General features: G+C 42.7%; 1 protein-coding gene across 6 annotated transcripts in view; it reads left to right on the top strand.

The window, feature by feature from the left end:
- DDB2 (damage specific DNA binding protein 2) overlaps positions 1 to 14,596 on the top strand; it is a 38,349-nt gene that overhangs the window by 9,857 nt on the left and 13,896 nt on the right. For 5 of the 6 annotated variants that reach the window (XR_005982809.1, XM_041723435.1, XM_041723439.1 and 2 more), the window contains 2 exons: positions 6,099 to 6,235; positions 6,611 to 6,802. Coding sequence is in view for 5 of the 6 variants with exons in the window: in XM_041723435.1 (XP_041579369.1) it covers positions 6,099 to 6,235; positions 6,611 to 6,802 (329 nt within the window). In the remaining variant the exon portion in view is untranslated. Of the gene's footprint in view, positions 1 to 3,819; positions 4,959 to 6,098; positions 6,236 to 6,610; positions 6,803 to 14,596 lie in introns of those variants that run through there. The other variant, XM_041723436.1, reaches the window with a different exon arrangement.

The following is a 14,596-nucleotide window of genomic DNA, read 5'->3' as shown; positions in this document are numbered from 1 at the left end:
GTTTTTTGTCACATGCTCCTGGAGTTTTGATGTCATAGTAGGGACGGGAGCCAAAGCAGGGCAGTGGAGACTGGAGTGGGAAGACGGGAATGCACGGGAATATAGATGTAGCTCCTCCGGTCCCGCTAGCATGTGATTCATCCACCCATAGGCAACTGGCTTGGTTCTAACACAGAATCATTTTTATTTCTGCTACTTGGGATTTTTACAGTCTTTGGAAGAGAGTGAGTGTGAGGCACCACCAGAATTCAAACCCCTGGTCTCTGAATCTCTGGTCCCTGCTCTTTCCACGATGGCTACCTGACTGGTGAGAACTCTTGAGAATGCCAAAGAGCTCCTTCACCAACTTTATCAGATCTTATCAGTATATAACATACTGCCAGGAGATTATATAACAACTTCTATTTGTAGAACACTTTACAGTTTGCAAAGCACTTTCAAATAGACTATTTCAGCACTCTGGCAGTTGCCCTGCAAATCTGGCTGCCTAGAGAATTTTCCTGGCATCCTGTACCTATGGTTTTCCATGGCAGGATATTGATTTAGAGTGTGGATGGTGCCTCATGCCCCACAGAGAAGACAGAAGGTGGGGTGGGGTTTTTTTGGTATTTACACAGCTGTCTGACACTTCCAAAGCTACCCTAAATTGTATTTTTGAAAATGGATGCTATTCACAAAGGATGGAAGCCATGCTTTCATTTAGCACTCTTACAGCATTTATTCATATTTGGGCATTGAAGTATGTATAGGAGATGCCAGGGAACAAGAACTCGATGCTATATTCAGTCTGTTTCCAATGCTTTAGGAGGAATTTAAACTCCAATTCCCTGCAAGCTCTGCAGAACCCTTGAGACTGTCATTTGCAAACCACTGGAGGCAGTAACTGTGTGGGAAGCCTGCATGCACCGTCCCCATGGATTATGGATTATTTTGTAGACTCAGCAGAGCTTTTGGATCCATAGATGGCTTGATCAGAATCAGAGTCATGTACCGGCCTGCACCAGAAAAATGATTCCTACTAGATGGAAATTTCCCACAGGGAGGCCAGAGTTGAAAGCAGTGACCGGGAAAAAAAAAAAAAAAAAAGCAGTCACCAGTTTCTGCTGCTTTAGCAGAACAGCACATCACAAGATTCCAGGTTTTAATACTAGAAGGGATCTGAAAGACCACCTAGTACCTTCTCTTGACTTCATGATGATGAAACTTAAGAGACGTGAAAGGAGGAACCCAAGCTATACCACCTAAGTACAATGCCCTTCCTACTACGCTATACTTTTTGTTCCAGAAAATACGTAAGCCACATATTGTTTTGCAGATCAGAGAAACTGGCATTTATTTAGGGTGATGCTCATGGTCTTGGTCTGCCCTGCTTCCAGTGTGAATGCGAGACCTTAATTTGCTATCACCAGCAGCTTTTGAATGAATTGCCTTGTGATGTCTTATGTCAAAGGTAGTGTCACAGATAAGACCAAAACATCTATAAACAAGGCTTCATAGCACAGCCTGTCTGAGGCATGAAACCAGAGCAATGCTGCCCCATTCACCTCATCATCAGATTAGCAGCATCACAAAATATGTATGGAATACTTCTGTCCACCCTGCATCTGTTGTTCCATCAGATGGGAATGGATGACAGTAAGTCCCTAGACAGTTGTTTGTGGTGAAACACAAGATAAGAAAGCCCCAAAGCACAACCTGAAACAAAACACTTTACCAGCATGTTCAAGGCAGGTTTCTACTACTCACGCATGGCTGGGTTTTTGTTTGTTTTTGTTTTGTTTTGTTTTGTTTTGTTTTAATTCACCATGGAAAACCTCCCCAATCCTAAAAACAGATTCTGGGAAATCCTGGCTTTAAGCAGGACATTTCCTCTGCTCATGAATCCCTCATGGCTAATTACTGCCTCCCTGCCTTCCCATTTCCTACTCTCTCTGGGGAAAATCCTCCCCCATCCCTCCCAGTTCTCAAATTCAGCTTAAGTGGGCCCCTTCCCTGGGAAAACTTCTCTGACACTGTTCCTTCTTCACTCCACGCAGAGTTGGCATCCCCTTTTTGTGCCCATCCCCAGCCCTGCTCGAATGCGATGCTTCCTCTCTCAATAAACTCATTACACCCAATTTTAGCTGTAGGATTACCTGTCTTTCCCACCCTAAAAAAGCACACTCCATGGGGGCAAAGAGCATTTTTCATTTCAGCATTGTCTTTCATTGGAATAATATCAGGAGCACAGTAGGTTTTGATGTCAATAGAAATAATGAAATTTGAATTCTGCCTGCCATTCAGCCTCCTCCTCCATCTGGCCTCTCTTACTTTGAACAGATCCTCAATATGACCAACTTTCTCCTCTTCAAGCTGCCTCCTACCCGACTCATAAATGTCAATGCCTCCAACTCAAACACCATCAAGGACACCCCTGTAGTTGAACTTGGGGTTTATTGCTCAATGCAAAGGGGAATGCATATGGTGGAACGTCATTGCAAGGTGTTAGGAAGGACTTTTAGGACTTGGTTTGCCTTGGATGACTTGGATAAGGGTTCGGGGAAGTGGGGCATTGCTCTGAATTGGAGTTTGTCGGGAAGTGGGGGGTGATTCTATGATTGGGTATCAAAAATCTTATCCACAAGGTGAGAGGAATGAAGCAAATGCAACACTAAAGCTGTGATTGGCAAAGAAGCTGCTTTCATATTAGCCAAAGCAATATGGGGATGTTTGGTTATTTTTGTGGTTTGGACAATGTTCTTATTTCTGCCTGTGTTCAGACATGAGTGATCATGTTTTTGTCTTGGTCTATCATGGTCACAGAGTGGCCTTGTCCATTGTTGTTTTGTGCAATTGTTTATTTCAACAGACTACCAAGGTCTAACTGATATAGGCCAGTTCCCAGATGCCAGGGGCTGCTTCTCTCTTTCTCGTAACTCATACACATGCCTTTTACCAAGCTGTTCGCCTGCCCAGGATGCTATTCTCTCCTCCAGCCAAACTCCTCTTAAATTCAAATCAAACTCCACAAAATCCCATCTTCCCCGTGAGGCTTTCCTAAATATTTCTTTCTCTACTGAATTCTCTTTTCTTGAATGCATCTAAAAGCCTTGGCCAGCATACCATGAATTAGTATTCAGCTGTTTTCCCCCTGGAATGGTTTGACTTGTTTAACAGATAGTTTTCCTCTCTGCTCGGTAGGTTCTAAACCTTTCTAGGGGCAGGGTCATTCCTTACATTTCAGTATCCCCCTAAAACGGAGAAACTTGCTGAGGTGAAATTCCTGACTGGTCTGAGTAAAGGAGGTGAGTCGGTTTCTGTGACACAGCTCTGAAAGCACTGCTACAAGCCCCCCCCCCCCCCCCCCCAGGAGAGAAACCACCTGCTTGCCTTGCTCTTCTCTAACACTCTGGCTTTGTCTTTCCATCTTCCCATGGAGAACCATGTTTGGGGGTTTCTGGGTGGCTCAGTAGGTTTAGCATCTGCCTTCAGCTCTGGTAATGATCCCAGGGCCCTAGGATGGAGCCTGCCATCAGGCTCCCTGTTCAGCGAGAGAGTCAGCTTCTCCGCCTCCCTCTGCCTCTCCCCTCACTTGTCCTCTTTCTCTCTCAAATAAATGGACTTTTTTTCCTTTTTCTTAAAGATTTTATTTATTTATTTATTCATGAGAGAGAGAGAGGCAGAGACATAGGCTAAGGGAGAAGCAGCGCCATGCAGAAAGCCCGATGTGGGATTCGATCTCTGGACTCAGGGATCACACCCTGAGCAGAAGGCAGACACACTCAATCGCTGAGCCACCCAGGTCTCCCAAATAAATGGACTGGAAAGAAAGAAAAGAAAGAAAGAAAGAAACCATAGTTGAATTTTTATTTTAGATCATTCATTTCTTCCCAAGACTTATTCTTGTCAATGTCTCCTATCCCTACCTGTCCGGGAGTGCAGGACCCACCGTGAATGCACTGGTGTCTCCTCTCACCCTTCCATAAAGCCTGGGTCCGAGCGTGGCGGATAGAATGAAAGTGGGCGCCCAGCAGTACTCCACTAATCGTAGCTCCGGTCTGGCTCGTCGCAGAAAATAGGATACATCCGAACTGTGTCCCCGGGGGGCCGGACAGAGAGTCACCTCTGAGGGTCAATGCCTCGGCCTCTTGCTTAAGTCAGGGCACAAGACTCTAAGCCTGGTTAGCCTGCACGTCCTCCAGCTCACCATTACTCTCTAGGCCGACACTCGGCAGGTTTGGGAAACCTCAGTTAAAAGCCGCAAGTTTCAGCCACTCTGCACAGAGCAGCTGAGATTCGGCGGAGCCGGGGAAACAAGTAGCGCACACCACGGCGAAGCTGGCCGGCGGGAAGAGTTTGATTTCCACCGCTGGGAGGTGGCTAGCTCCCTACAGAGCTGTCTATCCCCAGAACCAGCCAATCCTAAAGCCCGAGAGGGTGTGATCACCAATTAAAAGTCAGGGGAGGCGGAGCCTAAGCCTTGATTGGCATCTGGTCTCCTGTGGACGCGCCGAGGCCGGGCAGCGCCGATTCCGAGGTGGCTTCAAGTTGGGTGGTCTAGCGGTGGCGGCCATCTTTATTTCTGGCAGATCAGCTGACTGGCACTAGCTGGCCCAACACTTCTGCGCCATCCCGTCTCTCCAGGGAGCCCCTGAGCTCCTCCCCTCGCGTGCCCCGTCTTCGCAGGAGGGGCGGGGCCGGAGCGAGAAGCCAGATTGAAAGCGGTGAGGCTGTTTGGCGGGAAGTTGGCGTAGTTCCCCGGTCCCCGCCTTGTTTCTCCCCAGAGGCTTCACAATCTTCCCTCCACGGTCTCGGCATAGGGCATATAGTACCCTTTCGCACGGAAGACGCGATGGCTCCCAGGAAACGCCCAGAAACCCAGAAGACCCCAGAGGTGGCTGTGCGCCCCAAGAGCAAGAGGAGCAGAAGCCCCCGGGAGCTGGAGCCCGAGGCCAAGAAGCTCTGTGTGAAGGGCCCCGGTACTGCCTGCGCCTGCTGCTTTAATAATTCCGCCTTTTAGGGTTCTCACGCAGGAGGCTGGAGTGGGGGATGGGTGCTGCTGGTTTCCCGAGGCCCTCCCAAGTTTCGGATGCCTTGAGCTGTACATTTTTCTGCAGGTCCTTTCACATCATAGAGTTTGGGCTTAACCCCCCTCAGGTGCCGGGAAGAGGCAGATGAGCTCCATTACATAAGACACAACGGACCTTCAAATTCCTTGTTTGTACCAGGATTTCTATACACTGAGAACTGCTTAAAATAATCCTACTTTGCCTAGTGGTGTGTGTGCTGAATTTCGATAGTCATGGTTGCTAGCTGTGTGTCCTTGGTTTCCGCTGTAAGAACCCGCAATTTCCTTAGGAAACTCATTCTCTGAGGTTTATTGAGGCTTGAACCTGGGGCTAAAGGAGTGTGAGGCAACACAGAAGACCAGCGGGGGGTTGTTGGTGAGGTGGGTTTTGTCCATAAGAAGAAGGAGTTGGTTGTCAAGAGGCCAAATTCCTAGAGACTAGGTCCTCAAATACATCTTTATTACTATTCTAAGTGAATTTACCTCCCCAACAGTAGCTTAGTTAACTTCAAGCCATGCCAGACCCTCTGGATCTGCTGGTTTCCAAAACTGATTGGACTTGGGGCCAATAATGGGTCACCTCTACATTATTTTAGTATAGGATTTAAAGTTACTTCTTTCCCCCTGGTCGCTTCTGTGCTATCCTAAAATCCTTTCATTGTGCCTATTATATGGGATTTTAAAATTGTCACTCAACCCTAGTATGAGTTTTCCGACCCACTGGGAAGAGTTCTTCATAAACTTTATTCTTGTTTGTTTCTTTAGCTCAATACACAGCAACCCTGCAAGGGTTTGGTTTCATATCGTTTTTTATTTAGTTTCGCTTCAGAATTACTATTTTGGGGAGTGTTTGGGGCAAGGGGCTGAATCCCTACTCCTTATTTATTTATCTTGTGCCGATGAGAGTGAGCAGACCACAGAAAGGCCTTAGGTGATGGGAGAGATTGGCTGTGCCGAATGAAAAAACAAGGCTTTCTTTCTGAGATTTCAGCAGGAAACTCTTCCGTGCGTGAGAATGGAGAGGAAAATATGTGTCTGTTCTGCTTGGCAGGTTCTAGCAGAAGATTTGACTCAGGCTGCCTTTGGGCGGGGTTGGCTAGCCTGCAGGTCCCGCCATCATGCAGCAGCATCGTCAGGGCGCTCCACCACCATAAGCTGGGCAAAGCTGCCTGGCCATCACTGCAGCAGGTGAGGCGTTCCAGGCTGAAGTGCTCAAGGGTTTGCCTGGAACACTACTGGGATGTTCTAAAATTAGAGGCTGGGTTGGTTCAGTGGGTTGTCAGAGTGGTCAGATCACCTCTACCTTGGTGACTGACCTACTGGGCATTCAGCCAGGTAGAAGTCTTATGCTGTAAAGGTCTCATCTGGAATGCACTCTGCCCCCTTGCTTTCCAAGATTAGTTTGTGCACGTTGCAAATATTTTCATGCGCAGAGCCAGGCAGTTAGTTTTCCTCTGGTGGGAGGACTTGGCCCTAGAGCTCATCTGTGGAGGAGGCAGAGATTGGCAGTGTACCCAGGACTTGGGTTTTAATTCAACTTAATTCTTTTTTTCTCCATGTCAGGGTCTCCAGCAGTCCTTTTTGCATTCTCTGGCTTCTTACCGGATATTCCAAAAGGCTGCCCCTTTTGACAGGAGGGCCACATCCTTGGCATGGCATCCAACTCACCCCAGCACCCTGGCTGTGGGTTCCAAAGGGGGAGATATCATGCTCTGGAACTTTGGCATGAAGGACAAACCTACCTTCATTAAAGGGGTGAGCAGTCCCTGTGCCAGTCAATAGTGCTGAAGAAGTGTTTGTTGAAGGAGTGGAAAGTTATCCAGTAACAGGGAGATGATTGGGATCAGAAGTAACTGGGTATTTTCAAACAAGTAAATGGTAACAATACTCAAATCTTCATTGAGGGCCAGCCCTTAAAACATTAGAAGGTGTGAAATATTGATCACCCTCTTGTACGTTATCACATAGAACAGAATCTGAGCCCCTTCTTTATTCTTGGCCTCGTCTTCTACTACGGTCTTCCTCACTTCTGATGCTTTAGCCACACTAGCTATTTCTTTCTCTTCCTAAAACTGGGGCTTTGGACTTACTGTTCTCTTTGACTGGGGTACTTTTTCCCATGGTTTTCTCATGGCTGGCTCCCTCTTTTCATTCCAGTCTTGGCTTAATATACTTTGTCAGACAGCTTTCACTGACCACTCTGTCTAAAGTAGCTTCTGCTTCATTCATTCACTCCCTATCCTGCTTCACTCCCACCCCACCCCACACCGACACCCACACACCCACACACCCCACCCCCTGAGACAGCATTTATCAGTACCTGAAATGTTTTGCTTACTTGTATGTCTTTGCCCATATAAACCTCTTTGGAAAGTAAGGTCCATGATAAGAGGGACCTTATCTTTCTGGTTCACCACCATATCCTCAGTGCCTAGAACAATGTTTGGGCTAGAGTAGCTGCTTTGTATTTGATGAATGAATGAGAGTCTTCAAGTGTAACTGGGATGTATACATAGAAGATAACTGGCAACACGGATGCTAAATGCTACAGAACATGAGAGAAGGAAGAACCTCTTTGTGAGTTAAGAGCAGAGAAGGCGGGATCCCTGGGTGGCTCAGCGGTTTGGCGCCTGCCTTTGGCCCAGGGCGCGATCCTGGAGATCCAGGATCGAATCCCACATCAGGCTCCCGGTGCATGGAGCCTGCTTCTCCCTCTGCCTGTGTCTCTGCCTCTCTCTCTCTCTGTGTGACTATCATAAATAAATAAAAAATTAAAAAAAAAAAAGAGCAGAGAAGGCTCATGATGAGTGGGGAGGGAGGAAGGGCAATAATTAGGGAAATGGAGAGAAAAAGGAAATGGGGAGTGTGTTTGGGGCAAAGTTTGGCATAGCCTTTTTAAGGGATGATTAGTATTTATCATCAGTTGCTGAGGGGCATGGTGTTGGTCCTTCCACCAAAGATAAGACTCTTAGTTTGTACAGCCAGGGGGCTGACTATGGAGGGCTATTCTGGAAAAAACAGCCCTCTGGCTTTAGAGCAGAAGCCACAAACTCACGTGCTTAAGAAGCCAAACAGGAAAAAGAATGCTTGGGGTGGGGTCAGTGGTAAACTGGAGATGGTTGACATGCAGGAATCTAGGTCCCATGATGGTATCAGATCCGGATTTGTTCAAATGAAGCCAGAAATCCTGATTTTTTTTTATATGAAATGTTCTGATTTTTAAAGATTATGATGAAATACACCTAAAATGTATCATCTTAACCATTTTTAAGTGTGCAGTTCAGCAGCATTAAGAACATTGGAATTCTTGTGTAGCTAGTCTCCAGAATTTCATCTTGCAGAAGGGAAACTCTATACCCACTAAACACTAACCCCTGTTCCTCCCTCTCCCCATCCGTGGCCACCACCATTCTACTTTATGTCTTTATGATTTGGACACTCTCATGAGTATCTTATGTAAGTGGAATCATACGATATTTAACCTTTGGCTTATTCCACTTTGCATAATGTCCTCTAGCTTCAACTGTATTCTAGCAGGTGTCAGAATTTCCTTTTTAAGGCTGAATAATACCCCACTCGATGTAGATACCACATTTTGCTTATCCACTCATCTGCTGATGGACTCTTGGGTTGCTTCCACCTTTTGGCTCTTGTGATTGATTGCTGCCCAATGCTGCTATGGGCATAGATGTACAAATATCTCTTCAAGTCTCCGCTTTCAGTTCTTTGGGGCATATACCCAGAAATGGAACAAAAGAGATAGATGAGGCCATGGGTGAACCCAGGAAGAGTTTTCTACAGTGTCTCTTTAAAGCAGCCCATCAGAAAAAGCCAGGTTAAACAGGCTTGGGATGACATGGGTATTAAAGAAAAAGGTCCCTGAAGCCAGAAGAAAGACAGCCAGAGAAATGCTGTGGACAGAGCTCAGCTTCCTGCCCAGCTGGTGAGACAGGTGACCAGCAGAAGGGGTAGTTTTAAATTGAAGTCAAAACCCAGAGCTCAGACAGGAAGAGATTTTTTTTGTTTGTTTGTTTTTTGGATTTTTTTTTCCTCTGGGAATTTAGGACATGGGAATAGAAAAATTTAAGAAATAGCCTAAGGGTGTCCTAGGGGAAGAGCCTCCTGACCAAAAGGGGAATGACATCTGCTTTAAACTTGTGCCAGGCTGAGGCTGCTTTTGTTCTACATCACTCTTTATTATAATGTGCACTTAAGTGACATTTCCTCATAGCATCATGGAGATCAGTCTGGGCATCTGAATTTGGTGGCTAGCAAGAGGCTAGACTGGAGTAGAAGAAGGGTATGGTGGCCTGGAGAGCTGTCTGTTTTTACTCCCAGATACTGACAAAAAGTCTATTCGAGAACAGGAACTGAAAAAACAGCAGTGCTTCATTTTGTTACATCTTTTTTTTTAAAAAAAAAGGGTTTTTTTGTTTTGTTTTGTTTTTTTAATTTTAAGTAGGCTCCACACCCAATTTGGGGCCTGAACTCACAGCCCCCAAATCAAGAGTTGCATCCTCCACTGACTAAGCCAGCCAGGCGTCCCTTATTTTGTTACTTCTTTAGCCCTCCAATGTTGGCTACGATCTTTACATCTTTCAGGCCCTTGGCAAGGAAACACATATGACATTTTCAACGTGAAGATAACTTGATTTTACTCTTATTGTAAAATAATCCATGCTTGTAAAAATTTCAAATAATGCAGAGAAAAGCATAAGGAATAAATATTACTTGAAATCTCTGCTGGGGGCATCTTTTTCTGTGGGTATACACTATTGTTCACACCCATACTTCTACTTAATTATTACATAAATATTCTACCCTAGAAGGTGTCATATTTTACTTATTATATCAGATAGTCTAGTTTAAATCATATATCAGAGGGAAGCCTGGGTGGCTCAGTGGTTGGGTGTCTGCCTTTGGCTCCGGATGAGGTCCCGGAGTTCTAGGATCGAGTCCCAAGTCAGGCTCCTGCATGGAGCCTGCTTCTCCTCCCTCTGCCTATGTCTCTGCCTCTCTGTGTGTCTCTCATGAATAAATGAATAAAATCTTTAAAAAATCAATCAATCAAATCAATCAATCAATCATATACTGATAACCACTAAGAATATCCTGTAGTTCCCTTTTGTTTTCTGTAATGCCTTTGGTATCAGAGTAATGCAGACTTCACTAAAAGAGTTAGGAAGTGTTCCTACCTCTTGTATTTTCTGGAATTATTTGTGTAGAATTGATACTATCTTTTCCTGAAAATTTTTGTAGTATTTTTAGAACTTAGTTTTCTACGTTGGGAAGTTGTTAACTATATATTCAATATCTTTCATAGCTATGGGACAGTTTAGATTCTCTCTTTTGAACGAGCTTGGTTTGTCTTGCAAGGAATTTGTTCATTTTACCTGTTGAATTTAGTGACATGAATTTGTTAGTGGTAATTCCTTACTATCCTCTTAATGTCTACACAATCTTTACTGATACCTCCCTTCACATTCTTGATATGGGTAATTTGTGTCTTTTTTTTTTCCACTTATTAATCTTGCTAGAGGTTTATCAATTTTATTGAAATTTTCAAAAAAAACTGCTTTTAGTTTCAATGTGTTTCTCTGTTTTTCTGTTTCCTTTTCACTGGTTTTTATGATACTTTTCCTTGGTGTGTTTAACCTTTATTTTGTTCTTTTTCTAGTTTCTTCAAATGGAAGTTTACATTATTTGAGATCTTTCTTCCTTTTCCTAATATAATCATTTAATGCTCTAAATTCCCCTCTAAGTATTTCTTCTTCTTCTTCTAATTATGATTATGATTATGATTTTAAAGAGTCTATTTATTTGAGAGAGAGTAGGGGTGGGGGAAGAGCAAAGGGAGAAGGACAAACAGACTCTGTGCTGAGTGCAGAGCCATACACAGTGCTCGATCTCACAACCCTGAGATCATGACCTGAGCCACAACCAAGAGTCAGACACTTTAACAGACTGTGCCACCCAGGTGCCCCTATTATTTTTTTTTTAAAGTAAACTCTGTGCCCAGTGTGGGACTTGAACTTAGAACCCTGAGATCAAGAGGCACATGTTATACAGAACCAGCCAGTCACCATCCCCCATCCTTTTAATTTATTTGCACATTTGTATATAAAATGGGTTTCCTATAGACCATGTTAAAAATATATATATATATCCAGGGGATCCCTGGGTGGCGCAGCGGTTTAGCGCCTGCCTTTGGCCCAGGGCGTGATCCTGGAGACCAGGAATCGAACCCACGTCGGGCTCCCGGTGCATGGAGCCTGCTTCTCCCTCCTCCTGTGTCTCTGCCTTTCTCTCATCTCTCTCTGTGTGACTATCATAATATATATATATTTATATCTCCAGCCTGACAATCTCTGCCTTGTAATTGGAGCATTTTACCATTTACATTAATATGATTATAAATATGTTCGGGTTTAAATCTACCACCTTGCCATTTCTATTTGTCCTGTCTCTTTGTTCCATTTCTCTTTTCTTTCCTGCCACCTTTTTTTTTTCCCTGTCGCCTTTTTCATTGAGTACTTTATATGATTCCATTTTATCTTCACTATTGGATTAATAGTTATACTTCCCTTTCCTTTTCTCTTTTCTAGTGTTTGGTCTTGGGTCTATGATATACTTTTCTAACTCATCAGAGTGAACCTTCAAATAACATTATACCGCATCACATATATTGTAAGAATTTTACAACTATATATTTACTTCCATTTTCTCTATTCTCTCCTTGTCCTACATTTTACTTCTACATATATTAGAAACCCCATACATTAATATTTTTGCTTTATATAGTCTGTTATCTTTTTTGTTTTGTTTTTTCTTAGATATTTATTGAGATATAATTGATATATGATAAACTACACATATTTAAAGTGTGCAATTTGGTGACCTTTGACATATATATACAACTGTGAAACATCACCACAATTAAAATAATGAACATATCCTTCATCCCCAGAGTTTCCTCATACCTCTTTGTAATCCACCCCTCCCTACCTCTGAAAATCTACTTTCTATCCTTATTGGTTAATTTGCATTTTCTAGACTTTTATATAAATAATATTATATATAATTTTTTCTAGCTTTCAGTCAGTATAATTATTTGAGATTCTTCTACATTTTTACATGTATCAGTAGGATTTTTTTTCTTTCTTAGTAGTGTTCCATTATATCAATGTACCACAATTTATCTGTTCATCTACTGAAGGATATTTGGATTTTTTCCAAATAAAAATAAAACTGTTATAAACATTTATGTACAAGGCTTTGTGCAGATGTATGTTTTCATTTTTCTTTTTTTTAATTAATTGATTTTTGTTTTGTTTTCATTTTTCTTGACTAAGAACTTAATTGTGGAATGACTGGGGTACAGGGTAGGTATCTTTTAAGGATTTCTTTAAATGAGAAGAAAACTTTAATACTTACATATTTGCCATTTCCAGTGATATTTTTTTATAATGTAGGTTGGTTGGTGATACATTTTTTTTCCTTTTGTTTGTCTTTTTTGGAGAAGATATTTTTGCTGGGTATAGAATTCTAGGTTCACAAGCTTTTGTTTTTCTTTTTTTTTTTTTCTTGTTTTTACTACTTTAGAGATGATTTCTGATGCAAAGTCTAATCTCATCCATTTTTTTAAAGATTTTTTTTTTATTTGAGAGAGTGAGAGAGAGAGTATGAGCAGGGGGAGGGGCAAAGGGAGAGGAAGAGCAGTAGACTCCCTTGTGAGCAGGGAGCCCAATATAGGGCTTGATCCCAGGACCCTGGGATCATGACTTGAGCCAAAGGCAGATGTTTAACTGACTGAACCACCCAGGCATCCCTCTTCTTTCATTTTTATGTTCCTCTTAACATGATTTTCCTTTTTTTCCTTTTTTCTTCTTCTTTCTGTCTTTCTTTCTTTTTCTTCTGGCTGCTTTAAAAATGATTGTGATTTGTCTGATGTGTTTCTCTATACGTTTCTCCCCTTTGGGGTTCATTGTACCTCTTGGATCTGTGGGTTTGTCATAAAAGTTGGAAAATTTTAGGCATCATTTACTCAAATAGTTCCCCTCCTCTTTTCTTTTCCAGGACTGCAATTATATATATGTTAGGCTACTAGATATTGTCGTACAGGTCTTTGGTAAACTGTTCATTTTTTAATCCCCCCATTTTATTTTGCATAGCTTCTATTGCTATGTCTCATATTCACTGATCTTCTGCATTACCTAATCTGTATTAGATGTATTTTTCTTTTCAGATACCGTATATAGTCTCTAGAAGTTTGATTTTGGGCCTTTTTCAATATCTTCCATTTATTTTTTCATGTTCACTACTTCCTCTACTTTCTTGACCATACACAGAGTATGTGCATAATAGTTGTTTTAATGTTTTTGCTAATTCTATCATCTATGACACCTTTTTAAAAGATTTTATTTATTAGAAAGACTGTGTACCAGCAGGGGGAGGGGCAGATAGAGAGAGGGAGAAGCAGACTCTCCACCTAGCAGGGAGTTGATTCAGGGCTCAATCCCAGGACCCTGAGATCATGATCTGAGCCAAAGCCAGACACCCAACCAACTGAGCCACCCAGGTGCCCCTCATGTATGTCTCTCTCTTTTTTTTTTTTTTTTTTTTTAAGATTTTATTTATTTATTCACGAGAGACAGAGAGAGAGAGGCAGAGACACAGGCAGAGGGAGAAGCAGGCTCCATGCAGGGAACACAACATGGGACTCGATCCCGGGTCCCCAGGATCACACCCTGGGCTGAAGGCAGTGCTAAACCACTGAGCCACACAGGCTGCCCTCTATGTCACTCCTGAGGGTGTTTCTATCCATTTCGTTTTCTTCTGGTTATGAGTTATATTTTTCTGCTTCTTTGCATGCCTGGTAATTTCTCCTTGGATGCCAGACATTGTGAATTTTATGTTGTTGGATGTTGGATTATGTTATATTCTTTTAAATATTGTTGGTCTTTGTTCTAGGACGCAGTTACTTATAATCAGTTTGATACTTTCTGGCTTGCTCTTAAGCTTCATTAATATAGTTACTATATTAGCTTCCTATTGCCTCTATAACAAATTACTACAGACTTGGTGTCTTAAAACAACGCAATTTTATTCTCTTATAGTTCTGGAGATCTGGAGGTCAGAAGTCTGAAATCATTTTTTCTGGACTCAGGACTAAGTGTTGGCAGGTCTGGTTCTTTCTCAAGTTTCTGAAGGGAGAATTACTATTTTCAGCTTCTTATGGCCATCTAAATTCCTGGGCTATGGCTGCTTTTTCTTTTTCTTTTTTTTTTTTTTTTTTATGGCTGCTTTTTCTATCTTCAAAGTGCATCACTCCAATTTATACTTCTGTCATCACATTGCCTTCCTTTCTGACTCTGACTCCTCCTGTGTTCCTCTTATAAAGACCATTTTGATTTTGATTATATCAGTCCCACCCAGGTAATCCAAGATAATCTTCCCATCTCAAGATCCTTAACCACATATGCAAAGTCCCTTTTGTCATCTAGCATATTATTCACAGGGTCCAAGGACTAGGGCATGGATATTTTGGGG

This window comes from Vulpes lagopus, chromosome 11 (genome assembly GCF_018345385.1).
Source record: "Vulpes lagopus strain Blue_001 chromosome 11, ASM1834538v1, whole genome shotgun sequence".
Taxonomy (NCBI): domain Eukaryota; kingdom Metazoa; phylum Chordata; class Mammalia; order Carnivora; family Canidae; genus Vulpes; species Vulpes lagopus.
The sequence above is the reverse complement of the archived record's forward strand: the minus strand, read 5'-3'. Positions and strand labels throughout refer to the sequence as shown.